Source organism: Geotrypetes seraphini, chromosome 19 (assembly GCF_902459505.1).
Source record: "Geotrypetes seraphini chromosome 19, aGeoSer1.1, whole genome shotgun sequence".
NCBI classification, from domain to species: Eukaryota; Metazoa; Chordata; class Amphibia; order Gymnophiona; family Dermophiidae; genus Geotrypetes; species Geotrypetes seraphini.
The window spans coordinates 26,398,169-26,426,062 of record NC_047102.1 but is presented as its reverse complement, the minus strand read 5'-3'; the positions used below and the strand labels follow the sequence as shown (position 1 = coordinate 26,426,062).

Here is a 27,894-nt window from a genome sequence, read left to right as displayed (position 1 = left end):
GAAGAATTTGTCAAATAAGTAGGTCTTTAACAATTTTCTAAAGGAAAGAAAATAGTCAGAGTTTGTTATCAAGACAGAAAAGAACTTGTCCCATGATCCAGCTTGAAACTGATAGAATTCTATTGAAGTATCTTTTTATACAAGCAACCTTTTACTGTAGGAAATGTAAATAAATCTTAAATGCAGAGAAAAAAATGTTTTTGTATCGGTGAATTTGAAGTGATCAATGATATTTGGTATAAGACCAAATAATATCTTGTAGTAGGTGCAGCCTAACTTGAATAATATTCTTGACTCCACTGGGAGCCAATGTAGCTTCCGATATATTTTTATTACATGATCATATTTTTTCAAACTGAAAATCAACCAAACAGCCATGGTCTGAATGATCTGCAACCTTTTGATACTCTTTTTACTGGAGGCTAGATAAACGATGTTACAGTAATCCAGAGTACTCAAAATCAATGATTGTACCAGTAATCTAAATGAGGAAAAATCAAAATATGCCCTGATCAATCACAATTTCCATAGCATAAAGCAAGTTTTCCTAACTAATGCATTAACTTGAGAATTGAATGATAAATTTCGATCTAAAGTATACCCCCTAAGATTTTTATAACTAGCACAATAGAGTATTTAATGCCATTCAGCTTTATGGTATTCTCCGTGATCTTATGGAAGGTGTGCTGTCCCTTGTGCAGTTAGTGTAGATGCACTTGCCATGTTCTGTAAACAGCGCCGTAAGTTAGGCATCGGTATGCACCTTGATCGCATCTACCAGTACCTAACTTAATTGCTTTAATCAGTGCAGTAAATGGACCATGACATTTAAAACAAATTTTTTGAAAACTCATTTAAAAAGCGGCACCAGAATCACGCCTTCAGCAAGATGGTTAGTGGCACATAGACATGGTTAGGGGTAGAGATGTCCTTAGGCATCGCTAGGCACAATTCTCCCAAAAATTTAGGCGCCGGTAATGTGGGCTTTTAAAACCCTGGCCTACGTTACTGGCACCTAAGTTTTTTTTCTTAGGCACCAGTACCTGCGATTCTGTTAATGGCGCCTAGAAACATAGAATATGATGGCAGAAAAGGGCCACTGGCCCAACAAGTTTGCCACTCCAAGGACTTTCCCCCCCTAAGCACTTCCACGAAGTGAACCCACATGCTTATCCCATTAAGGCACGTTGCTTGCCTTAATTACCTGAAGTGGAAGATCATTCCAACGATCAACCACCCTTTCAGTGAAGAAATACTTCCTAGTGTTACTATGAAATCTCCCATCCAAGAGTTTCAACGGATGCCCTCTTGTTGCCGTAGGTCCTGTAAGGAAAAAGATATCTTCTACCTCAATACGGCCAGTTACATATTTGAACGTCTCTATCATATCTCCCTTCTCTCTGCGTTCCTTGAGAGAATATAGCTGCAACTTACCTAGACGTTCCTCATATGGGAGATCCTTGAGTCCTGGTGGCCATTCGCTGAACCGACTCCACTCTCAGCACATCCTTTTGATAATGTGGCCTCCAAAATTGAACACAATATTCCAGATGAGGTCTCACCATGGACCTGTACAACGGCATTACAACTTCGGGCTTCCGGCTAACAAAACATCTTTGGATGCAACCCAGCACTTGCCTAGCCTTGGATGAAGCTTTCTCTACTTGATTGGCAGTCTTCATATCTTCACACATGGCCAGTGTCGTTTTTCTAGGCGCTGGCTGATTTAGATGCTGCTTACAGAATCCAGGCCTTACTGCCTCCGATTTAGGCAGTACAGTAAGTGCGCCCACAGTACTTGCAAATATAAAATTTCCTAGATTCTATATAGGTTGCTAAAAGTTAGGCATTCCAGTTTGGGGATTACAGTGCAAATGCACATGCAAATTAATTTGTTAATAAGGCATTAACAATCAGTTACTGGAATTAATTTGCAACAATCTGAATTTGCATGTGAACCTGCCCTAACCACTATAACATCCACACCTAACTTTTCTAGTAAAAGGGGAGGGGTATAGGCAAATCAGAGGCATTCCTAGATGTTAAGCACAATGTTATAAAATACTATTTGCACGCCCATCTGCCAAAAACGAGGTAACAGTATTTATATCAGGTTTCAGCAAGCATAAATGCTAGTATACAAAGTTAAATGCAAAATCTGTGCTAAGTTAGTATTCTATAAAGGACACTAATTTAGCGCAGATCTTGGATCTTCCATCTGCATCATCCTTAAATCATGTGCCCAGCTGCTTAAGCTTTACTGTTAATGCAACACATTCATCCATTGTTGCTGGCAACAAGGACCAATTCCAACATATAATAGACACTTAGGGGTCCATTTACTAAGGCGTGCTAAATGCTAATGCATCCATTATATTCTATGGACACGTTAGCGTTTAGCACATGCTAAATCGGCTAGTGTGCCTTAGTAAAAAAGAGGAGGTTAATTTCCTATTCATCAACTACACAGTTAAGGTTCTCTTGGACACCCATGTTTGAAAGAATCCAATTACCTTCCCAGATGATGTAAAAATACAGGCAGCTGAATCTTTGGGAAGGTTGTACCAAAACCAGATTGAAACGAAAGGCTCTATTTGTGATTTATAAACAGTTGTACATAACATTGTCCCTTTTTATATTTTAGTAAAAAGGATGTAAATAGAAAATCATAAGTGTTCGAGGTTTATGCAAATGAGAATAGAGTCCATGAAAACAGGGCAGGGACAGAACCCGAAGAGATGGGTCAAGGCAAGGACAAGCTTTTCCCTGTGTCATTCTCTACCTTAGATGCACCGTCTGAAAAACCTCACTCTTTGGTCTTCAATCTCACTCTTTGGCATGGTAAGTCTCCTTCTAAAGTATCTCCAACAGCCATTGAACTTGTGCAAATATTAAACTAGCAGGAAGAAATAAGAACATAAGGGTTACCATACTAGAACAGACCGAAGATCCTTCAAGCCCAGTACCCTGTTTTTCAACAGTGGCCAACCCAGGTCACAAGTACCTGGCAAGAGCCCAAATATTATATGCTGTTTATCCTAGGAATAAGCAGTGGAGTCCCCCAAGTCCATTTTAACAATAACGCATGGACTTTTCTTTTAGGAAATTAGCCACAACTTTTTCTAAAACCTTCTTTTCACCATCAGCAGAAGAGAAAAAAGCCAGACCAAATACTGCTTTTACTACCAGGCAATTACCTCGACCAGCCATGCGCATACTTTACGCCACGCAGTACGTCAGTGGGAGACGCTAACGCACTGAACACTGCCACCGGCAATACGGCACTCCCTGCTCTCTTCCTAGCGCCACGTCCCTCCACCAGGAGCAACTGAACTTGAGCCCGTCTGCGAAACCGAACTTGAGCAGGAGGCGACCAATCACAGCTCCGGGCAACACAACAACGGCGTAGCAGCGGGCCAATCGAGCGGCCCGAGGCGGGACGCGTCGCTAGGGGTAACGGGGACAGGTAGTCCAGTGGGTAGGCAAGGCCTGGGCTGATTGGCAGCTGGGATGGAAAGGCCGTCACCAGCATGTGGGCCAGGGCACCTGGAGAAAGCAGGCTTGGAAGTGCACGAGTCTTGCTGCTGATTGGCACGGGCAGTGCAGGTGCTTAGAACTTGGGCTCTGGAGGAAAAAGCAATCAAGGTAAGTAGAGCCTTTGTTTAAGGGGCTGTCAGCACCGGGAGATAGTATAAGCTACCCTGCACCGTTGGTTCTATAATAAAACGGTTCGTGGGTCTTTCAGTCTGTTATGTTATCAGATCTTATTTACAGAGCGTTGAAAAAGTAATAGAACAGGACGTGCAAGGCCAGAGCTGTTTTGTGAAAATACTGTCAAGAGGAGCCAGCTCTGGGGGATGGTTGAGCACCCCCAATCTTGTCAAACTCCTTGACTGGCCAGGAAGGACTCATTTCTGTTGGGTTTAGCACCCCTAATCCATTTGAAAAGTTGGCTCTTCTGAGTACTGTGGTTTTATTAAACTAAGAGACAAGAAAGCTTGAGCCAGTGTAGGTCGTCAACCTGTTACTGAGTGATAAAAACAGAGATGCCTTTCTTCGCTTATGCAAAGAAAGCGATAAAGGTTAGGCAGAAATTGTATGGATAATGTAAAAGAAAGCGGAGCACAGAAAATGAGGAGTAATTCATTTTATGCATTCTGAAATGTAAAATCCATTTATGCATAAATATTGTAGAACACCCAAATTTCTTACTGAAGGGCTCTTTTCCACAGCTGCATTAGTTATTAACACAGCAATTAACACAGTTAACGTAGGTGCCAGATTCATAGTATTGTCATCTTGGCAACTAATACAGGATAACGTCAATCTTAATGCAGAATGGGGTGGAGAATTGGCAGGAGCTACACTTCTGTTAAATGTTAATGTAGAATAGTTAATAGCACAGCTGTGGTTGATGTCAATAGGCGGGAGGCACCAAGAGTGCCCTGTTGCGAACAAAGGCCTAGTGGTTGTTTCAGTGGGCAGAAGCCTACCATGCAAGCTCTATCAGCAGCATGTGTAGTGGGCATGGACATTGGGCAGTCTGACTATCTCAGCTGGAAGACACTGGACCCAGGAGATTGGTCTTTGTCTTGGAAGACCTTGGAAAAAAAAAAAAAAAAAAGAGTCTCTTGGTCTTTAGCCAAAGATTTGATCTGGAAGCACCGGCGTGAATGCTCTGTCTAGTACAGGGATCTCAAAGTCCCTCCTTGAGGGCCGCAATCTAATTGGGTTTTCAGGATTTCCCCAATGAATATGCATGAGATCTATGTGCATGCACTGCTTTCAATGCATATTCATTGGGGAAATCCTGAAAACCTGACTGGATTGCGGCCCTCAAGGAGGGACTTTGAGATCCCTGGTCTAGTACAACCTTGGCCAGAGACTGTTGTACGTGTTTCCCCCGTGGCAGTGATAGGCTGGGTCATTTGCAGAAATGCGATTCACAAGGGGTTGGTAATCCTGGTTGCTCCAGATTGTCCATGTCGGCCATAGTATGCAGTTCTGGTTTAGATACAGAGGCACATGAGTCTCAAATTATCTCTTCTTGCAACTCATCTCTCGCAGTCTCATTGTCCTGGAGGATTCAGAATGCTTTTGGAATAGGCTAGACCTCTTGAGCACATGGTCTTAGCCCAGAAGAACTACTCGGAGGAGGTCATAGCTACCCTCCTAAGGTCTAAGAAACCAGTGCCTGTTGCAGCCTCTGCTAAGGCTTGGAAAATGTTTCAACACTGGTGTGCTAAGCCGAATATGGAGCCCTTGAAGGGTTTGAGGTCAGTAGTCCTGATGTTTCTTCAGGACTGACTTGAGAAGGGACTAGTGGTTGGTTCCCTCAAAGTACAGGTGCCAAGTCTCTTGTGCTTTCAGGCTCGAGTGGGGAAAAAAAGAGAAGTTTCTTTGGCCCTATCATCCTGATGTAGCCAGATTTTTGAAGGGAGAGCTGCAATTCCATCCTCCTGTGTGTCAGCCATTCCCGGAGCGGACTCTTAAATTGATTTACATGTCCTCAGTAAGACCCCATATGAGCTTTTACAGGAGGTGTCATTGATGGACTCTTTCTTATTTTTATCCATCCAAGTCTTTTGTGATGTTTAAGCTTTATTCTCATCTTATTCTCTCCCTTATATTCATACCTTAAATGTACTCTGTTCTATTAAGCTTTGTAGTTTCTCCCCTTTTCCTCAAGTTTTTGGCCAATCAATTGTTTTGTTTATGGTTTAGGTGAAATTGAATACATATGTTATTATGTCCCTTTTTTATTTGTACATCGCTTAGAAATACTGATAAGCGTTTGAATCAAATTTTAAATAAAACTTGAAACTTGATCTTATAGTTAAGACATTTTTTTTTTCTGCTAGCTGTCACCTCAACAAGAAGGATCTCGGAGCTGCAGGCTCCGTCATGCAGAGAGCTTTTCCTCAGATGTACTGAGGCTGGGGTCTCTCTGTGCACGGTACCTTCGGCCTTCCACATAAATCAGGAGGTCTGACTACCTGTAGTACATTCCACGGGTTCTAAGAGACAGGATACAGTTTTGGTGCTGCTGGTTGTTAGGAAAGCTCTTCTTCATTAACTCAAGGTGATAAATGAATTTTCATTTTCTCAGATCATCTCTTTGTTTTAATGAGTTCTAGCCACCTAGGGACACCGCCTTCAAGGGTTTCTATTTCGAGTTGGATTCACATGGCTATGTCTTCTGCATATATCAGCTGAAAACACTGTTTTCTTTTGGAGCATACTCTGCTAGGAATGTGGCTCCTTCATGGGTGGAGTCCCAGGTAGTTACACCCAAGGAGATTTGTAGGGCAGCTACAAGGTCCAGCCCCCATACTTTCCCTGAAAATTTATGGGATGTATGTAGTAGCATGACTAGACACCACTTTTGGGTCCTTAGTGCTAGCAGCAGGCTCATATGTCCCCGCCCTAGACTCAGGGGACTGCTTTGGTGTGTTCCACTATGCCTTATGCACTATAAGGGAAGATTAGGTTCTTACCTCAAATCTTCTTTCTAGTAGAAACTTGAAAGGCATTTGAACCTTGAAGGCCCGCCCTGTCAATTGGTCAGTTGTCAATTAACCTGCTTATTCTCAGACATGTATGTACTTCCAGATGCTTGACTTTTCTGTCAAGAGAGGTCTGATAAGGGATGAAATTGCTCGCTGTTGCAAAAAGGCAGGTGAGAGACCGTGAGAACTACATAAGTGTTAGTGCCACTTGTACTCGGCAGATGGCTTGTTCACTGCCTTTTAGTGATTGTATTCTTTTTAGGAGTAGAACAGTCTTGGCTTTGTTAGGGAGTTCCTTGTATCCCACCTCTTTATTTCTCTTCTTTTAGTGGTTATCAACTGCTTTGGTACAAACTGAGGAGAAACAGCACAGCCCAGTGATGTGGGAGGCAGAGCCAAAAAAATGTAGAGGACGCCTTTTACCCAAACTTGCGAGCAAAGGTAAATAACCCACTCGTTTAAGACTCATATGACTTTTTTTTTTTTTTTACTAGAAAGAAGGTTATCGCGGTAAGAACATAATCTTCCTTTAGGGGACCTACGTTGGAAACTTGCAGAATCTCAAGGTTTCAGCTACAGTTGTCAAGAAGAATTATAGGTTTCTTTTGTAGATAAGTGGAATTACATTATCATTTTTGCAAATTTAGTATATAGAGCAATTGATGAAGCAGATGCCACCTAATTTCCACCCTTTCACTTCTCTATGGGTTTTTATCCTTTTCTTTCCTGCATCCTTATTTTTGACACTTTATGGCACCCATAACATATAATGAAGTTTCTTCTGCCCAATGATTGACATGAGCATTTCTCTAATCCCTTCCACAACAGTCATTCCTCAATGGAGCCTTTATTTATTATTTAGGCCCCCTTTTACAAACCTGCACTGCTGAGTGCCGCATAGCAAATGCTCTGACACCCATTCAATTCCTATGGGAGTCTGAGCATTTATCACACCAATCCATGCTGCTGGCTTCAGTAAAAGAAGGGCTTAGTTGGTTACAAAAAATATTTTCTGTCTAGCAAAAAACCTCTCCAAAGCAGAGTTCAATTAAATTTAAAAGTTCAAAATAATAAAACAAAATTTACAGTATATATAGCAACAACAACAAAACTAGCATCATATAACACATAAAACAAATAAGTCTCTCTCTCGTACAAGAAGTAACCTGCAACCCACACACCTATTTCAAGCACTGAAAGCATTAACACCTAGCAGAAAAAGCATTGGTGACGGAAGACATTACAGGAAAGAAAGATTGAATGCCACCTGTGTAAATAAGGTAATGGACATCATATTGAGCAAGTAGAATGCAAACAGTGCCAGACACAAATGAACTTGTGCATACTTATTATGGATGTCCAGAAATCCTGACTGGCTATGGAGTCATTAGGGCAGGTTTGGAAAAACCTTATTTGGTTAACACTGATAAACTAAAGTACCGTAACTTTTTTTTTTTTTTTTTTTGCACTTAACCATGCATTAGGTGCAAAATTTAGAGCATGGTAAGTGCAAAGACTGCACAGGGCACACATTGCATGGACACTGTGTTACATGCAGTGGTAGAGTACCTGTGCTTAACGCATGGGAGGGACAGACAAAAATAAATAAGATAGCCATGGCTCCTCACTTTCAAATTGGTTATGTGAGGAAACATACAAACGTTTGGTTTCATCTTAATCTTCTCTCTCCTCTGGATTTGCCTGAAATTTTGACTTACAGATATTTAGGAGTCCCAGCCTATTTTTGCTTATTTTCCTAAGGCTACTTCTTTTATTTCCCTCCTATTGTTTTTTTTACCATAATTGTCCTTCTTTCTATCATTATTATTGTATTTCATTACCCTGCCTTTCCCTTTGTTTTCCTTTTTTGTTTATTCTGTTAGTCGTTAATTTAATATGTTTTGTTTAGTGTCCATCTGTCTTTTATCACCCCTGTATTATCTGTAAATTGAATGATTTGTTCATCGCTTAGATATTTGAGTAAGCGATTAATCAAATACTTAACAAACTTGAAACTTAAACTTGAAACTTGCTCCTCCCTTCTAGTTAATTGCTTAACTTCAGCTGATGACTGGTTTGTTTTTAAAGCTGGCTGCTGCTGGTTGCATTATGCCTGGACTTGCAGTGTCAATACCCATCTGGATATCTGGGCAATCAGTGGCCTTCTGGAGGCTCCCCAGGGACCACTCATAGCGACCTGGGTACTGCCATTGAATATTTGGTTAACTTAGCACAGCCTTTTTGCTGTTGTAAATGGTGTCAGGTCAAAAGCGCACCGGGACAAAGGCACGAGCAGACAACTGAGCGCAGCGTGGAGGCGCGCACCGAAGAAAAAGACTGTTTTTAGGGGCTACGACGGGGGGGGTGTTTACTTTATACAGATCGCGCCGCATTGTGGGGGGTTTGGGGGGTTGTAACCCCCCACATTTTACTGAAAATTTAACTTTTTCCCTGTTTTTAGGGAAAAAGTTACGTTTTCACTAAAATGTGGGGGGTTACAACCCCCCAAACCCCCCACAGTGCGGCGCGATCTGTATTAAGTAAAGTGGGGGGGGCTCCCCAACAAAAACCCCCATCGCAGCCCCTAAAAAGTCTTTTTCTTCGGCACGCGCCTCCGTCTTGCGCTCAGTTGTCGGCGTGCGCCTTTGTCTTCCGCGTTACTGTCTATGAACCGTTGTAAATTAACTGGATAGATATCCAAATATCACTGCTAATATTGGCAGAGCATGGGTATCTCTTGCCTCTGCCCCTAGACTACCACAGCACTAACTGGCGAGTGCTGCAGGGGTCTTACCAGATTTTCAGTGGTTTTTGTGACACTGAAATTCCAGGGTTCACCTGATCAGCAGGAGATAACCGAGTGGGACCCTCTTCTGTCTGGTTATCTCCCACTGAATATCTGCTCTGAAAGGTATATATCCGGCTATTAAAAAGGGTTGGCACCATCCGATTTCTAAACGATACCACGCTTTCAACATCAGACATAACTAACAAGCAAACTGATGAATATGTACTCAACTGTAAATCTTCAGTAGCTTGTATAACTTTGCCTATTTCCAGTGTAATTTCATGAGAATTAAGGGTGGTTATCAAGGTGTGTTAAAAGGGAAATCAGGGAAGAACTACAATTTGATATAGGAAAGAGAACAAATAAAGATAAAAACTTGCCTACTTCAGTTAGGAATAGTAACTTGGTTTAAAAGACTAATTAATTAATTAAAAGCATCTCTATACAAAAAACTTTTTAGTTTTGATTTACATTTTTTGAGGTTCTTTTCTTCTGTTACCTGAGCAGGTAGTAGGTTTCACGTTTGAGGCACGGTAACAGAGAAGAGTGTAGTACGTCTAGTATTTATGATTCGTAGAGATGGAACTGTGAGTAAATTTTTATCCTCGGATTGTAAGGAATGGAAAGGAGAATATGGAATGATAACTCGGTCTAAGAATAGCGGCACATTAAATTGTAAAACTTTGAATGTAATTAGCGCCTGTTTATAAGTTATTCTGCGGTTGATAGGAAACCAATGCGCATTCTTTAGCAATAGTGTGACATGGTCAAATTTTCTTTTTCCTGTGATGATTTTTATCGCAGTATTTTGTATAAGTTGTAGTCTTCTTCTTTCTTTTTGTGTGATTCCTTTATAAAGTGAATTACAGTAATCCAGTTTTGAAATGATTAATGAGTGAATTAAAATGTTTAGTGAGTGGTTGTCAGCAGAGGCACCAAAATTGTTATACTGGAGAATGCTCGATTGCTTTATTGACAGTTTTTGAGACCAGTTTAACTATATACAATATGGTTCATAGACAAGTCGGCAAAAGACAAAGGCGCGCGCCGACAACTGAGCGCAAGACGGAGGCCGCGCGCCAAAGAAAATTACAGTTTTTAGGGGCTCCGACGGAGGTTTTTATTGGGGAGCCCCCCCAGTTTACTTAATAGAGATTGCGCCGGCGTTGTGGGGGGTTTGGGGGTTGTAACCCTCCACATTTTATTGATGATACTATGACATTTTTGCAATGTTTTTCTTCTGTTTTATATTTTTAAAAAAGGGTTCAACAGAATTGCAAAATATCAGCACAGCTGCCTGTATTGCAGTACATTGCTTCATAAGTGGTTTTCTTATCAGGATTTTAGTTTAAATGCTAAAAAGGCAGGAATTTCCTAGCACCATTTGGCAACAATTGCTGAATCATTCACAGCAAGCAAGCAGAGGATTCCTGGAAATATTGTAAGATTTTAGCAGTGTTGCAAAAGCTGTTGTGTGCAATTATTTTAAAATGTTAGTGGTAAGACCATGTGTATTTATCGTGAGAAAATTATTTATTATTGTTTAAAGAGAGAGAGTCTGGATTTAATAGCATTTTGTGTAGAATATTTGTAAATTCCCTCTGTCCTTTTTGTCTATTGAAATGCTACAGGTTGGATGGAGTAGATGGCTTTTTAATAGTTTTTAAGCATGGACCTTATTTAAAAATACCACCTTGGAAGCCCAGGCCAGGAAGACCTTAGGAAATGGGAAGACTGGGCATTGAAATGGCAGATGACATTTAGACCCTCTTTTACTAAGCCGCGATAGAAGTGTCTACCGCGGCCTGGAGCACTAAATGCTCTGATGCTCAAAGGAATTCTATGAGTGTCAGAGCATTTAGAGCTCTTGGCCGCAGTAGAAACCTCTATCGAGGCTTAGTGAAAGAGGGCCTTAATGTGGACAAATGCAAAGTGATGCATATTGGGAAAGAATAGTCCAAATCTTAGGGGCCCTTTTATCAAGGCACGGTAGGGGTTTAACGCGCGGAATACCACGCGTTAAACCTCCTGCCGCGCTAGTCACTAACGCCTCCATTGACAAGGTGTTAGTTTTTTGGCTTGCCGCGGGGGTTAGCGCGTGATGAAATGTCCAACGCGCTAACCCCCGTAGCGCACCTTGATAAAAGGAGCCCTTAGTTACCTGATGCTAGGGTCCCCGTTGGATGTCAGCAGCCATGAAAAAGATCTAGGTGTCATTATAGACTCTGCTATGGTTCCTGGAGGAAAGTCTCAAGTCTGCTATTGAGACAGATATGAGGCGAAGCCACAGCTTGCCCTGGATCAGTAGCATGGAATGTTGCTGCTTTTTGCTTAGGTTAAAAATAAATCAGCTTTCATGGGTACAGAATGGTGATAAGGAGAGGTGACGTTTGCATGTATTATAACTGTTCACAGAGCTACTGGTCAGTCAGGAGTAGTAAATTGCCAGGATTCAGGTCCTCTAATATTTGCCTTCTGGCACTTAAAATTTAGACAAACAAACAGATAAATAAAAGACCATCAGCAACAACAAAAAATGTAAATAAACTAAACCTTCGAAACTTTTTAGGTCAAGTCAAGTTGCACTTGTCAGTCCTCTTTCATTATTTGTAGGCAAGTTACAAAGTACAGAGCAGAAGGCTTTCTGCTTTCTGAAATGATCTCCCTAGGGAAGTCATTCCTAAATGAAGTTCTTCAAAAAGTTAGATTATAGAATCTGTATGTATGAACATATATGTTTACGTAAATTGAGGGTTTTTTGGTGTTTATGAAAAATATTTTAGGGGTTCCGCCCTAGTGTGAATCACTGCCCTAGAGGGCAATCCAACTAGTTCCTTGGTCTTCCTGAGTGAGATTTGCATACAATGAAGAGAGTAGGCCTGTAGATCTCCTGTATGCATATTAATTAGACAGCCTGAGAACCTGACCAGTTAGCGGATCTTGAAGACTAGAAGTGCAATTAATTGATTACTTCTACAGGTTTCTTAAGCTTGTGAAAACTTTTTTATGTAGTTATTTGTTTTTATTTGAACTTTCTTACTTCCTCCTTCTTCTGGTGTTGACTTTTTATTGTGTTAATTTATTGCATCATGTGTTGTAAGTCTCTTTTTGGACCATTGTCATTAGAAAAGACACATAACTCAAAGAAAAAACATAACAAAAAGCCAAGGGAAAGATCAAAGCAAAAAGAAAAAATTGTTTCTTGGCTTCTGAAATTTTTATGTTTAAATGATTTTTATTATTCCAGCAGTAGTACCATTCAGGAAATAACATTTTCAACAATATAATCAGTTCCCCTCCCCTCCCCAAGAATCCATGGCCAGTCCAACAGCTGAGAGTGGGAATAAAATCTTAAAGATTCAAAAGTCTACTGCGAGCACGGCGGTGTGAGGTCCTGCCAGAAGTGCTCCCACACCTGACAAAATTTGCGACCTGGGCCAAGAGTCAAGTCTCCCACCATGCATCTCTCCAGTGTTGCGTGCACTATCATTAGGGATCTCCATTGTGCGTATGACGGGGGATCACAGGAGAGCCAGTTGGTGAGGATGGCTTTTTTTCCCATCAAAAGGGCTCTGGCTTCTGAAATTTTAAATTGTTTTTAGAAATATATCTCCACCCTTAATGTCAGCAGTAGTAGTTTGTTCAAATGTTAGGCTTCTCTCCGGGTACTGATGATATTCTTTGTGTAAACTGAAGGGCTGAATTTCCATCATATAATATTTATAAACACTATCCGAATGATCCATGTGGATTTTGTCATTGTTTTCTCATATTGTATAAGCAAATGTGTTTTTATATATCATAGGACGGAAACTATGCACTCAAAAATGGGTAGATAAAATAGTAAAAATCTGATTACAAAGGTGGTAACATGGGAATGGGAGAAAAAGAGCTCCACATTTGAATGAACTGTACTGTGGTTTAAAGGTTTTCTGGAAAGAATGGGCCCTAAATTTTTCAAAATTCTGTTTGATTCTTGGAAGATTATTCTTATCCTTTTTATGAAGTACTGTTGGAAACACCACAGCTGATTCATGCCACTTGGAGCCAAGACAGCCGAGAAGGTAATACTTCCTTATGAAAATAATAAATTTTGTATCTGACAGATACTTGGAGAGAAGTAGCACAGACTCTGTATTCTTGGCATGCACTTTGTAAACCCTGGATTTAGTATTCTTACTGCACACTCTGTGCTGGACTATATTTCAGCAATCATAATTGCTTGATGTGGTTCTTCCAACACTCTTGGTCCATGAGCTGCTACTACTAATAATTATCATTTCTCTAGCGCTGAAAGGCGTACTCTGCACTGTACATTCAACATGTAATAGACATTATCATAGAACAAATAGGCAGCATATTCTCACATGTGGGTGACATCATCCATGGAGCTCGGTACGGACAGTGAAAAGTGTAGCGTCACTTTAAGCTTCAAAGAAGCTTTGTGAGTGTCCTCACTGCATGTGCGAGTGCCTTCCCGCCTGACTTCGGCTTGCGGTACCTCAGTTCTGGAAGAAAGCTACATAGCTAACCAGGGGAGCTGGGAGGTTATGTGAAAATATCTACCTGTTATGGTAAGTAACTGTGCTTTCCCTGCTCAGAGGAGCTTATAGTCTAATTAGGACAGACAGAACAAATGGGACAGGTAGGGGTTGGGGAGTTTCTTGCTGAGAGAATGATAGATATCACATTGTTGAAAGCAGCCTTGAAAAAAGTGGACTTTTAGCTTGGATCTGAATACTGTCACAAATCAAATTCTCTTTAATTTTATGCCATTAGAATAGTTGTCTTGCTGTATTTAAGGCTAATTTGAGTTCTGATAGCATATGAAACAGATGGATATCTTCAGAGAAGCCAACACATTGTTGTTCCACCCTCTGTCCTAACTCTCATGTCCAGAGACAGTATGACACGCCACTCCCTGTTTTTAGATTGTAAGCCGCTAAAGTCATAATAATAAAACTTGAAGACATTGTCCCGCAAACCTTTTGGCGCGGTGGGAGTGCATGGACGTCGATGCGATGACATCATGTGCATACTTGACATCACGTCAGCGTCCGCGCGGAGGCCCTCCGGCAACGACCCTGAACCTGTCACTTCGCCAGGATCCTGGAGGAGGGGAGGTGCTGGGAGAGGAGAGACGCCAATGAGAAAGAGAGTTGGTGCCGGCTGACTGCCTACAGGACATGCCTCTTGCTGCGAGAGGCACATCCTATAAACAGTCAGCCAGTGCCTCAGGGCATACCTGGAATCTGCTGCAGCACACAGTTTGCAATACATTATGCTATACAAATAAAGACATTGACCACAACCCTTAATACTCATATACCGAACATCAGCAGTGAGTGAAACTGACATGGTGTTAACTATAGTTCCCTCTCACCCACCCCCAAGATACAAACTCTGAACAATTTGCTGGAGCTAAGTGGCACCAAGTTGTTTCCATGATATATCATACCCTGGTCTCATTTACTACTATTGCTACTACTACTTATCATTTCTAGAGCTCTATTAGACATACACAGCATTGTACATCAAAACATAGAAGAGACCAGTCCCTGCTCAAGAGCTTACAATGTAGTCAAGATAGACAAACTGGACAAGAAGGTGCATCTATTTACAGTGCTCAGGTGGTGGAATTACAGAGGGAATGATAAGACATATTGGTGCTCAGTAGTTGGGTTGGAGTTTGGACATGAAAGCAGCTTCAGAGAAGAGGGCTTTGAGTCTGAATTTGAATACTGCTAGAGACGGAGCTTGATGTACTGAGTCAGGCAGTTTGTTCCAGGCATACAGTGCAGCAAAGTAGAAGAGATGGAGTCTGGAGCTGGCTGTAGAAGAGAAGGGTACACATAAGAGAGACTTACCCAATGAGCGGAGTGCCTGGGGTGGGGGGGCAGTGTGGGGAGAGATGAGAAAGGAGAGATACTAAGGAGCTGCAGAGCAAATATACTTGTAGGTCATTAAGAGGAGTTTAAACTGTATGCGGAAATGGATAGGGGGCCAACGAAGTGACTTGAGGAGAGGGGTAACATGGGCATAGCAACATTGGCGGAATATGAGGCATGCAGCAGAGTTCTGAACAGATTGAAGGGGAGAGAGGTGGTTTAAGTGGAAGGCCAGTGAGAATCAGGTTGCAGTAGTCTAAGTGAGAGGTGATAAGATATGGATGAGGGTTTTGGCAGTGTGCTCAGTAGTGCTGCCCGATTCATAATTTGAATCAGCTCACCGATTCACTTCGGGTGAATCGATTCAAAACAAACAAAAAAATCGACTTCCCGATTTGGCTGACCCTCACCCCCTAAAGCAGGAGCGGTAGCGCTGCTCTTGCTGGCCGCCGCTGCCGCACCTGCTTTAGAGGGCGAGGGGGGAAGGTCAGTCGGGAAGTGCTGGTATCCGGCTTTCCTCCCTGGCCTCCTCGCACCATTTACCTTATAGGAGCAGCCTGCAGAGAAGATTGCGGTGCTAGCGATCTTTACAAACTGCTTCAGAGCTGTTCCTTCGCCATGATCCTGCCTCTGACGTCAGAGGAGGGGTGGGGCCGCGGCAGAGGAAACAGCTCCGAAGCAGTTTGCAAAGATCACTAGCACCGCGATCTTCTCTGCAGGTTGCTCCTATAAGGTAAATGGTGTAGAGAGACCAGGGGGGAAGCAGTCATTCGGGGGGGTCAGACCTTCAGGGGGGACAGGCAGGCAGGTCTTCAAGGGTGGTGGCGCAGGCCTTCAAGGGTGGTGGCACAGGCCTTCAGGGGTGGGATGCAGACTTTAAGGGATTGGGGACAGGCCTTTAAGGGGGGGACAGGCCTTCAAGGGGGAAACAGGCCTTCAGGGATGGTGGCACAGGCCCTCAGGGGGGACAGTCAGGCCTTTAGGGGTGGGGTGCAGGCCTTCAGGGGAGGTGCAGGCCCTCGGGGGGGGGACAAACCTTCAGGGAGAAGTACACGGAGGGAGGGAAGGGGGGTTCAAAGAGACGTGCATATGCTAGATTTTGGGGGGAAGAAATAATGGGTCTGAAAATAAAGGAGATGGCGAGAGATGATGGACAATGGGATTTAGGGAGGGAAGGAATAGAAAGGGAGAGAAGTTGGACACAAGGGATGGTGTGGCGGGGGGATAGAGATACTGGATAGGGGGTAGTTAGGAAAAGAAAGGGATGGTGGACCCTGGGGTGGTGGGAAAGGAGGATGCTGGATGAAAGGGTAGTTAAAAAAAGGTACATCTGTGGATGGAGATGAAAAAAAGGAAAGATGCGAGACCTCCTGGGGAGGGAAGGGAAATGGAAGGGGAGGACAGAGATGGCAGATGAATGGAGAAAGAAGAGACCCTGGCAAGCAAGTTATCAGAAGACAACCAGAGCCTGGGACCAACAAGATTTGAATAATGACCGGACAACAAAAGGTAGAAAATATAATTTTATTTTCTGTTTTGTGATTACAATATGTCAGATTTGAAATGTGTATCCTGCCAGATCTGGTGTTAGACCGCAAACGTGAGCTAGGATTTAACAGAGAGAGGAAGTCTTTTTTGTTTGTTTATACCACAGTGCCAGTGTGGTTAGGAGAAGGCAAAGGGGGTGAAGAGGCTATAAAATAAACCCACCAGGATGTTTGAAAAAAACACCCAATTGGGCAGAAAAATCAAATCGAGTCGAAAAACCAATTCAATAGGCTGAATTGAATCGAATTTTTTTTTCCTGAATCGGTCAGCACTAGTGCTCAGAAAGGAAGGGTCTGATTTAAGTGATTTGTAGAGAAAGAAACGACAGGTTTTGGCAGTCTGTTGCATATGTGAAGAGAAGGAGAGAGATGAGTCAAAGATTACGCTGAGGTTTGCACAGGATTGTAGGAGGCAGAGCCAATTGAGGTGGTGGGATGGGAGCAGCAGGGACATTTGACCACAGATTCTGTTTGGAAAAAATATTTATTATTTTTAATTTATTTCTTTTAGTTTATTAAACTAATAAATGTCAGCAGAAATTGATACCATAATAAGTAGCATGAAGAACATTAATATAAAATAAATATGCAATGTCAGCACAATACAAATAAAACCTATTAGAACATTCATATTTAGGATGCACAGGAATCAAATCTGAGACCTCATGTGAAAGACTTCCTTATTTTGGATTTTATTACAGATGTGCTGGCGAACTGTCCCATTACACTATTATTTTGTTGTGGCAACTTCTCTGCTAATCTCATTGGAAGCGGTGCCTATAGATATAGACAAAACTAGAGTGAAAGATCCACCTGTAGAAGAAGAACAAAGACAAGCAGTTGATGTAAGTGGACTGGGTTATTCTTGTACTGTTTCCATTTTACCATCTACCGTATTACAGTTTACATTTTGAGTCCCATCGTAGAGATTTACAAAAATAAGACAAGGATAGAAATACAATCCTACATAAAAGAAAGGATAGAATAATTGCTCTGTGTTTCTGATCCATCAGGGCCCGGCTGTCCTGCTCTCAATGAGTCATTATTGAAGTCAAGGGATGATCATTAATTTAGGGGCCCTTTATTCTAAGCTGCGGTAAGTTATACTGTGTGCTTTCCGCATCTTAAAATGGTGTAATGTGGGATGCACTCGAGAGTCTTGATGGTAATTGGTGTTCGCTAACCATGTGCTAAAAAATATTTATTTTTCTTGGAGGGGGCAGAGAGTGGGTATTCCTTTGCTATTGAGTTTATCTACATTCACACATTCTAACTGATTAGTACAGGATTACCACGCAAGCCCTTAGGGCACAGGTGTCAAAGTCGTTCCTCGAGGGCCACAATCCAGTCGGGTTTTCAGGATTTCCCCAATGAATATGTGTGAGATCTATTAGCATACAATGAAAGCAGTGCATGCAAATAAATCTCATGCATATTCATTGGGGAAATCCTGAAAACCCGACTGGATTGTGGTCCTCGAGGACTGACTTTAACACCCCTGCTTTAGGGGGAAATTCTACAAGAGGCACCTAAAGTTAGACGTCTAACTTAAATTAGTAAATTGGCTTCAATAATAGCTTTTAACACGCTCATAATTGAAAAAAATAAAATGTAATTGGGAGATAGCCGCCTATCTTAGGCGCTTAACACATGGCATCGAGTGGCGCCTAACTTCAAAGTAGGTGGGTTTAGGAGCAGAGAAAGACACAGGTGTCACTAGGCGCGATTCTCTAAAAGACTTTGGCGCCTATAATGCAGGCCTTTAAATCCCTGGCCTACGTTTCAGGCACCTAAGTTTTTGCGCGCTGCTCAGAACAATTCTGTAATGGGCACCTAGTTGCCTGTCTTATTTAGGCGCCCATTACAGAATCTGGCCCTTATTAACTACAAAATAGGTATTGTTAAGTTCTCTCATACAATTTTTTTTTTTTTTTTAATGGCTGCAAGCTAATGACAGTGCATGGCCATTAATTAAAAAAATTCAAAATACACTTCTTCCTCCGGATTCGCGGGGGATAGGGGCAGAGCTGGACCGCGAATGGTGAAATACCACGAATATCTTCTGATCCGGCTCTCACCCACCCCCGCCTCCCTCTTGCCTTCCCCCCGGCATCCCGGCCTTACCTGGTAGTCTAGCAGGCTTTCGGGGCAGGAGCGATCTTCCTACGCTCCAGGCCCCGTGCAGATCGCCTATAGGAAATGGCTGCCCTGAGTTCCCATAGTCTCTCGAGACTATGGCGGGAGCTCAAGGCAGCCATTTCCTATTGGCGATCTACACGAGACAGGAGCGTAGGAAGATCGCTCCTGCCCAGAAAGCCCGCTAGACCACCAGATGAGCACGGGATGCCGAGGGGAAGGCTAAACTATGGGTTTTTTTCTCCCTCCTCCAAAAATCACGAATATGTGAAATCGCGATTGCCGAAACCGCGAATGGGGAGGGGGAAGTGTAGGCCATTTTACTGGTGTGATAAAAATGATCTTGACACATGAAAAAAATCCTGTGGAAGGACATGCTAAGGTTACTTTTTATTGCAGCTTAGTAAAAGGACCCCAGAGCATCTGTAAAGAGTATAGCTTAAGGCCTTTCTTGAATACCTGATTTGAAGGTTCCAATCGTAAGAAATTAGCACACCTTTTACCAAGGTGTGCTAAGCTAATTCGAGGAGGTTTGTGGCTTATTATTTATACTGTATTCCGCTTTTATCAAGGCAGATTACAATAAATCATACATAATAAAATACACAATACAAAACAGAAAACGTACTAAATACAGCAAAACCATCATCTTGTCCCATAAAGGTTAATAAATGTCCATATTTCATCTTACAGAACAAGTGAGATTTAAGTAACAGGAGACGGCGTCAGATGACAATGCCGCTGTCACCATCTTGACACACTTAAAACAGTCTCTGGTGCAGGCTCCTGTCAATTAAACCTCCTTGATTTCTAAAAGACTTTTTTGGGTGAATCAGTATGGAGAAGCTCCGCCCACTGGCTTCATGTCAGATAATTGGACACGCCCATTCCTGCTGTCTCCTGTTATTTAAATCTCCTTTGGACTAATGTTTGCCTAATGCAGCAAAAACAGCCTAATTTAGGCTAAAATGTCCTGTATTTTGTAGTCTGCACCCACTAAGCGTATGGTATTTAATTAAAAAAAAAAAAATTTTGCAAGTTGTGGTAATGAGCATGGAATCATGAAGAGTGAGCTTGGAAATGGTAATCAATTAGCACGTGCACATTAGGCGAATGCTAACTGATTCCCACAGAGTTAATGCAGGAGCCCTTACCGTTTCTAAATTGAATGCAGTAGGTGCTCCCGCCTTAAATTTTTTTTATGCCTGCTTGCTAATTAGTGCACAGCCAGAAATGAAATTAATAGAAAAAAGGCAATTTTAAGGCTGCTCATGGAGCAAAAGACATACATGAAACCCATTTATTAGAGCAACTTGGTAAAAGGGCACTGAGGTAAATGTGCCAAAGTGCATGGCATGGGGGTGGGGTGGGGTGGAAACCACACTAAAAACAGAATGACAAATTATGTCTAGGTGACTATTAAAGAAAGTGCTATAAGAAAGGTTTGCTATGTCGAATAGCACATAAACAAATGAGATAAGAGTGATAGTCCTGGGCAATGGACCTTCTAAATTAGGCCTAGAATTTTGAATGTAATCCTGGCTAGCCAAGGTTCACTTTTCAATAACGGATATACTTAATTTCATTTTTTTTTTAAATTTCACTTCTTTCATGAATCTGACTGCATTATGTTGGATTATCTGAAGATGCCGCATATCAATGAGCCAAAAACCTTTAAGCAAAGAATTATAATTAGTCAATATTGCTGATGCCTAGTGAAAGTATTGGCGTTTGCACAGTATAATTTACATGAAATTAAAAACCAGCTATGGGTAAGGGGTTGGAATAATGCAGAATATGGCTCTTGGAATTCATTGTAGCCCCTGTGCATATAGAGAGGGGGGTTGATTTTATAAGGAGGTTTCCTACCACTTTGCAAACTTCCCCTACACCAAGACATACCCTCCTGGAACTGCTCCAGGCCTCACATAATTTCTCAACCCCAAAACTGCCCCGCATCTGCCCTACCACATCACAAACTGCCTCACTCCTAGAAACCTACCCTACACCCCTTTCAAGCTGCCTCGCCTCTAAAATCTAATCTCCACACTCACAGAGGATTTAGAAATAATTCCATGTTTTTTCAATTTATTTCCTTACTCCTGGTGGAATTCTGCGCAACTGTGCATAGCAGAATTGCACAGGGATGCAGAATTTCAGTACTCTCCTGCTCTGTGTCCCGATCAGATCAGCTCCTCTTTCTTCAGGTGGGACTGTGGTAGAGGAAAGTTTACAGAGCCGGCAGCAGGTTGCCTAAATAAGCCTTCCTGCGGTACACAGAGCAAATCTATTCCCAGCAAGCATGATAGCCCTAGCACATGCCACTCAGTCTGACCTAAGCTTATTGCATCAGTCGCTATTTTGCAGTGAAAAATACAATGTTAAAAAAATGTAATGTCACTAATGCATTATTATACTTCTGTGGGGTTAACTTCCATATAAAGAAGGTTGAAACAAAAGATAGCCAGCCTAAATAGAAATTTTTTGATTAAGTAAATGGTTAATCAGAAACTTAGCACAAGTAGTTTAGGTTTGGGATGATTTTACCATTTTTGCCTCTCTGTCCTTGAGGTGGCATGATACCTAACACATGTTCTGGTCTATAGACCTTTTTTATTTTGTATCAGAATCAAAAAAGAATTGTAAAAACTGATTGTGTACAGCTGGGGTTGGAAAGAATTAGTGGAGGCAGATGCCCACTGCGGGCTCTTCTGTCAATCTGTGGGAGTGGTGGTTGTGATTACTACTAATAATCATCATTTCTATAGAGCTGAAAGGAGTATAAAGCACTGTACATTCAATATGTAATAGATGGTCCCTGCTCGGAAGAGCTTACAATCTAATTAGGACAGACAGACAAAACAAATGGGACAGGTAGGGGTTGGGGAGTTTCTTGAAGAGATAATGATGAGTGGGAGTTAGGAGTTGAAGGCAGCCTAAAAAAATTGGACTTTTAGCTTGGATTTGAATATTGCTAGAGATGAAGCTTGACGTATTGACTCAGGCATCTGTTCCAAGCATACAGTGCAGCAAGACAGAAGGGACAAAGTCTGAAACTGGCATGGAGGAGAAGGGTATGGATAAGAGGGACTGACCTAATGAATGGAGTTCAAAGAGAGGAGCAGAGGGGGAACATAAGAACATAAGAAATGCCTCTGCTGGGTCAGACCTGAGGTCCATCGTGCCCAGCAGTCCGCTCACGCGGCGGCCCAACAGGTCCAGGACCTGTGCAGTAATCTTCTATCTATACCCCTCTATCCCCATTTCCAGTAGAAATTTGTCCAATCCTTTCTTGAACCCCAGTACCGTACTCTGCCTTATAACGTCCTCTGGAAGCGCATTCCAGGTGTCCACCACACGTTGGGTAAAGAAGAACTTCCTAGCATTTGTTTTGAATCTGTCCCCTTTCAACTTTTCCGAATGCCCTCTTGTTCTCTTATTTTTCGAAAGTTCGAAGAATCTGTCCCTCTCTACTCTCTCTATGCCCTTCATGATCTTGTAAGTCTCTATCATATCCCCTCTAAGTCTCCTCTTCTCCAGGGAAAAGAGACCCAGCTTCTCCAATCTCTCAGAATATGACAGGTTTTCCATACCTATTATCAGACGTGTTGCTCTCCTTTGAACCCTCTCGACTAATGCCATATCCTTCTTAAGATACGGCGACCAATATTGGACGCAGTACTCCAAATGCGGGCGCACCATCGCCCGATACAACGGCAGGATAACTTCTTTCGTTCTGGCTGTAATACCCTTTTTGATTATACCAAGCATTCTATTCGCTCTCTTAGCAGCCGCTGCACACTGTACCGACGGCTTCATTGTCATGTCCACCATTACCCCCAAGTCCCTTTCCTGGGTACTCTTATTCAATAACATCCCTCCCATTGTATAGTTGTACCTCGAGTTTCTGCTCCCCACATGTAATACTTTACATTTTTCAATGTTGAACTTCATCTGCCATTTCGCCGCCCATTCTTCTAATTTGTTCAAGTCCCTTTGCAACTTTTCGCAGTCCTCTGTAGTCCGAGCTCCATTAAATAGTTTGGTGTCGTCCGCAAATTTTATTATCTCGCACTTCGTTCCTGTTTCTAGATCATTTATGAAGATATTAAATAGCAGCGGCCCGAGCACCGAGCCCTGCGGGACACCACTCGTGACCCTCCTCCAGTCGGAGTAGTGACCCTTCACTCCTACCCTTTGTTTTCTACCCTCCAACCAGTTTCTGATCCATCTATGTACGTCTCCTTCCACCCCATGGTTCTTCAGTTTCCGGAGTAGACGTTCATGGGGCACCTTGTCAAAGGCTTTTTGGAAATCTAGATATATGATGTCTATGGGGTCTCCTTTGTCCATCCGTTTGTTGATCCCTTCGAAGAAGTGCAATAAATTCGTTAGGCACGATCTTCCCTTGCAGAAACCATGCTGGCTGGTTATCAGAAGTTCATTTTTTTCAAAATGTTGATCGATGTTTTCTTTTATCAGTGCTTCTGCCATTTTCCCTGGAACCGAAGTCAGGCTCACCGGCCTGTAGTTTCCCGGTTCACCTCTTGATCCCTTTTTAAAGATGGGCGTAACGTTGGCTATCTTCCAATCTTCCGGGATCTCGCCTGTTTTCAGGGATAAGTTGCAAATTTGCTGCAGTAGTTCCGCTATCTCCTCCTTTAATTCCTTCAGAACCCTTGGATGTATGCCATCCAGACCCGGGGATTTGTCAGTTTTTAGTTTTTCTATCTGCCTACGAACGTCCTCAAGGCTCACTTCTATGGATGTTAATTTTTCTGCCTGACTTCCGTTGAAGAATTGCTCAGGTTCCGGTATGTTGGACGTGTTTTCGTTTGTAAATACAGACGAGAAGAACATGTTAAGTCTTTCTGCCACTACCTTCTCCTCCTTCACCACTCCCTTCCTGTCTCCGTCGTCCAGCGGTCCCACTTCCTCTCTAGCCGGCTGCTTCCCTTTAACATATCTGAAGAATGGTTTGAAATTTCTTGCTTCCCTAGCTAGCCTCTCTTCATACTCTCTTTTGGCTTTCCGAACCTCACGGTGACATTCTTTTTGATGCTTCTTGTGCTCTTTCCAGCTCCCCTCAGTTTTGTCCTTTTTCCATTTCTTGAATGATTTTTTCTTATTGCCTATCGCTTCCTTCACTGTTTTGGTTATCCACGCCGGGTCTTTTGTTCGATTCTTTTTACACCCCTTCCTGAATCTGGGGATATACAGATTTTGCGCCTCGCTCACCATGTCCCTGAAGAAGGACCAGGCATGATTTACCGTTAGCCATGTTTTGGAAGTGTTCCTAAGTTTCTTCCTTACCAATTCCCTCATTGCTTCGTAGTTTCCTTTCCTGAAGTTAAAAGTTGTCGCAATGGATCTCTTGCCTTTTGACACTCCTACCTCAACCTTGAACTTGATCATATTATGATCGCTGTTTCCCAACGGTCCCACTACTTCTACTTCCTTTGCAGGTCCCCTTAACCCATTTAGGATTAGATCCAGAGTGGCATTTCCTCTCGTCGGTTCTCTAACAAGCTGTTCCATGAAACAATCCTGTGTAGCTTCCAGGAATTTTGTTTCCCTAGCGCATTTCGAGCTTCCAAGCCTCCAGTCTATCCCAGGGTAGTTGAAGTCTCCCATAATAACCGTGTTGCCGCTTTTGCATTCACGCTTCATCTCGGCTTCCATTTCCTCATCGATATCTCTGGTTTGCCCCGGTGGGCGATAAAACAGGCCCATCTTTATTTCAGGCCCTTTCCTTCCCTACCTGATAAGTGAGGAGAGATATTGAGGGTCTGCAGGGTGAATGCACTTGTAAATCAATAAGAGAAGTCTGCACTGTATTCAGAAATGGATGGGGAGCCAATGAAGTGACTTGAGGAGAGGGGTAATGCGAGTATGGTGGCTCTGGTGGAATATAAGTCATGGAGCAGAATTTTGAACAGATTTAAGGGGAGAAAGATAGTTGAGTGGAAGATCTGAGAGAAGCAAGTTGCAGTAATCTAGGCAAGAGGTAGTGAGAGTGTGGAAATGGGGGTAGTGTGCTCAGAAAGGAAAGGTTGGATTTTGATAATATTATAGAGAAAGAGATCAAACTGGCTATGTCACTCAAAGCCCAAATGATGAAGCTACGACTGTCTTATTTTGGTCACACCATCAGAAGAGAGAGATCAGTGGAGAAGGACATCATGTTTGGGAAGATCGAAAGAACCAGGCGAAGAGGGTGACCTATATTTGGCCCTTGACTCTGCATTCCAAATGCATGATTTGGGGAGGCTTTTGGAGCAAAATATAGCTACCATAACATTTGATCGTTTGTTATAATCATCTTTCATTGTATAGTTTATTTATATTCTACCTTTATACAAGGTGCATCCCAACATTGCATACATAATAAAATATAAAACCAGTCTCTTCTGTTCATATTTCCCCTGCAAAAGGTGAACCTTTCCTTCTGACTTATCTTTGAATGCACTTTAAAGAGTCCTTGAAGAGGACTGGACCCCCACACTTATCACTTGTCACCTTTCCTTGTCCCCCCGATTGTACCCCATTGACGTCCGCTCTGAGTTCTATTAATTTCTCTTGCGGTTTATTATTTTCATTTCCCAAACTGACTAACTTGCTTACCAGTCTGCTGTGTGGCTAAATAAGAAAGGCTTTACTGACATCCAGAATGGCCACATCTATTGTGTCTCCAGTCTAATATTCTAGTCACTGTAAAGAAATCAATCATATATGTTTGGCAAGATTTTCCTCACCATGTGACCTATAATCCCATGAGTCACTGGTTTCAAGGTACAGCACGTGTCTTTGGGTAATGCTTCCACTACATCACCTTATCAGATGTACGTGTTCTTGTTCCTACATTTGTGGTATAGTACTATATGTGCTGTTATCTCATCTCTTGCAGTCTCTAGTTTTTTAAGGAATAAATTGAAGTTCAGTGAGTATTGTTTATATATATATTTTTTAAAAGTATTTTGACATACACCCCCTTAGGTCCCATGATCTTGGTTACTGCTATGACTGCACTTCAGCATTTACAGAGAAGGTAATATTTGGTGTTTTAATCCCATAACCTTTGTGTTCTTGCTTTAGTCTTTGTTCCATCACACTTTCCTACAGCAGAAGTATTTTTTAAGACCTCTGACACTTTCTTCTGTCTTCCTCTTAAGCCCCTCCCCTTTCACTTACTTTTGTAGAGAAAGTTGTATCCCTTGCCCTTATTGATTGGACAATATTCCTCTCTTTGAGCCTTTGTCTTCTTTTTAATTGTCTGGCTCTGATTGGTTGCTTGCCTCTATTTATGGTTCCAGCATGCTATTGCACGGGCTCTTACTTCTCCTCCTCCTCCTACTTCTTCACTTAACCATAGGTCAGTGTTCACTCCTGAGTAGTTGTTCCTGGTTAAAGTTTTGAAGGCACTTCTTTTGTGGCTACATTATTTTTCTGTATTTAAGTAAATAAAGCGTGCTTGCTGCCATGCAGACACTGATAAGCTTAAGTGTCAGGTGAGCTAAAAAGAATGTCTTAGCTCAAGATAGAGTACCGTAAATACCATGTCAGAGCAGTAGACCAAAAAAAGAAGCAACTGTGATGCTGAAATTTACATTTCAAATTTTACTTTTATTTGATGTACCACAAATCTAGAATAACAATCTAAGCGTTCTACACACTAAATCATCCAGGGAAAAATAACAGGAGAAAATTTCATTTGAGGAGGCCTAGGTTACAAAGTGAAATATATTTATCTTGGGATATGGGGTGGCAGGAAGAAAAGATGTATTCAAGTCTGCTATTGAGATTAGACATGGGAAATCTACTGTCCCTGGGATTGGGAGCATGGAATGTTGCTGCTATTTGGGATTCTGCCAGGTACTTGTAACCTGGATTGGCAGGATACTAGGCTAGATGGACCATTGGTCTGACCTATTATGGCTATTCTTATGCTTATGTAATAAGACCCCTTGAAAAGAATAGTTAAAATAAAGTCTAAGGATATTTGACTTAATCTTTTTCTTTCACCAACAGGATACTGGACTCTACTACAATAATTACCTGAAGGAAATAATCGAGGTGCTAGAAAGAGACCATCATTTTAGAGAAAAGCTCCAAACTGCTGACATTGAGGATATCAAGGTGTGTGAGAAAAGGGCATTAAGCCTGTCTAAGCAAAACCTGAGCCTTCACTCTTAGCAGGAAGTGTAAACCAGGTGCTGGAGTCAGGAAGTAGATGGAATCCTCTGATTGGCTGATAATCAGGTGGTACCTTCCATGAGTATAAGGGTAGCCTTATCATTGGCAGATTTCCTTTTATCACGTACACAGGGCAGAATTAATTCTTTGAGGGCCCCTAGGCACACAAGTACACTGGGCAGAGGAAATCACGGGCAGTAGAAGGCCATGAAGCAGCATATTTAGAGTGCTGCAGCTGCTGACGCTCCTGGAGCCGGGAGGTTTGTCGGTTGTCTCGCAGTGGGAAGGTCAGTGGGGGTTCGGCTGTGACGGGGGGAGGGGGAAGGCAACGAACGTGATGCTGCTGCCGGCAAATCCAGCAAGGGTGGGGAAAAATGTGAGGACCCAAACGACCCTAAAGCACTGCACCGGCGGGCCCCCCTGACCATTTCGGGCCCTAGGCATGTGCCTACTGGGCCTATCCTTTAATCTGGCCCTGCATGCACACAGAGTATAATAACAGCAAAGTTGCTATATTGTGCATTTGAAAGGACTAGGAAGATAAAGGCATTCTACAGAAGGTATTAACGCTGCTCTTCTTTAGGTAATGAAAAGCACAAAGCTAAATTTCAGTCTGCCCACACGTTCACTAATTAAACAATTATCTCTACTGGTACCAGCCAGCAGAGAAATTGCTTCTTTTTGAACTCAAATCTACAAAGGTTGATCTCTCTGATGACAGAAATGATTACGGTACATTAGAATAGTTATAAAATGTAATGTAGACTTTGAATGATAATCACTTATCAGGACTTCAGTTGCTCAGTCTGTAAATAACATCCAGATGTCCATGC

General features: G+C 42.3%; 1 protein-coding gene and 1 long non-coding RNA gene across 3 annotated transcripts in view; one reads left to right on the top strand and one right to left on the bottom strand.

Annotated features, from left to right (window-relative positions):
• Positions 1-2,578: 2,578 nt before the first annotated feature.
• Positions 2,579-3,329, bottom strand: LOC117352192. The gene is made up of 2 exons (XR_004537603.1): positions 3,198-3,329; positions 2,579-2,896 (listed from the first exon to the last, which is right to left on the bottom strand). It is a non-coding gene; the product is annotated as an uncharacterized LOC117352192 (long non-coding RNA).
• Positions 3,330-3,457: 128 nt separating this feature from the next.
• The window catches only part of NUCB2 (nucleobindin 2), a 75,193-nt gene continuing 50,756 nt past the window's right edge, over positions 3,458-27,894 (top strand). The window contains exons 1-3 of one of the 2 annotated variants that reach the window (XM_033928457.1): positions 3,458-3,645; positions 17,434-17,577; positions 26,897-27,004. In XM_033928457.1, the coding sequence (XP_033784348.1) occupies positions 17,434-17,577; positions 26,897-27,004 (252 nt within the window). In that variant the 5' untranslated portion in view covers positions 3,458-3,645. Of the gene's footprint in view, positions 3,646-17,433; positions 17,578-26,896; positions 27,005-27,894 lie in introns of those variants that run through there. The other variant, XM_033928458.1, reaches the window with a different exon arrangement.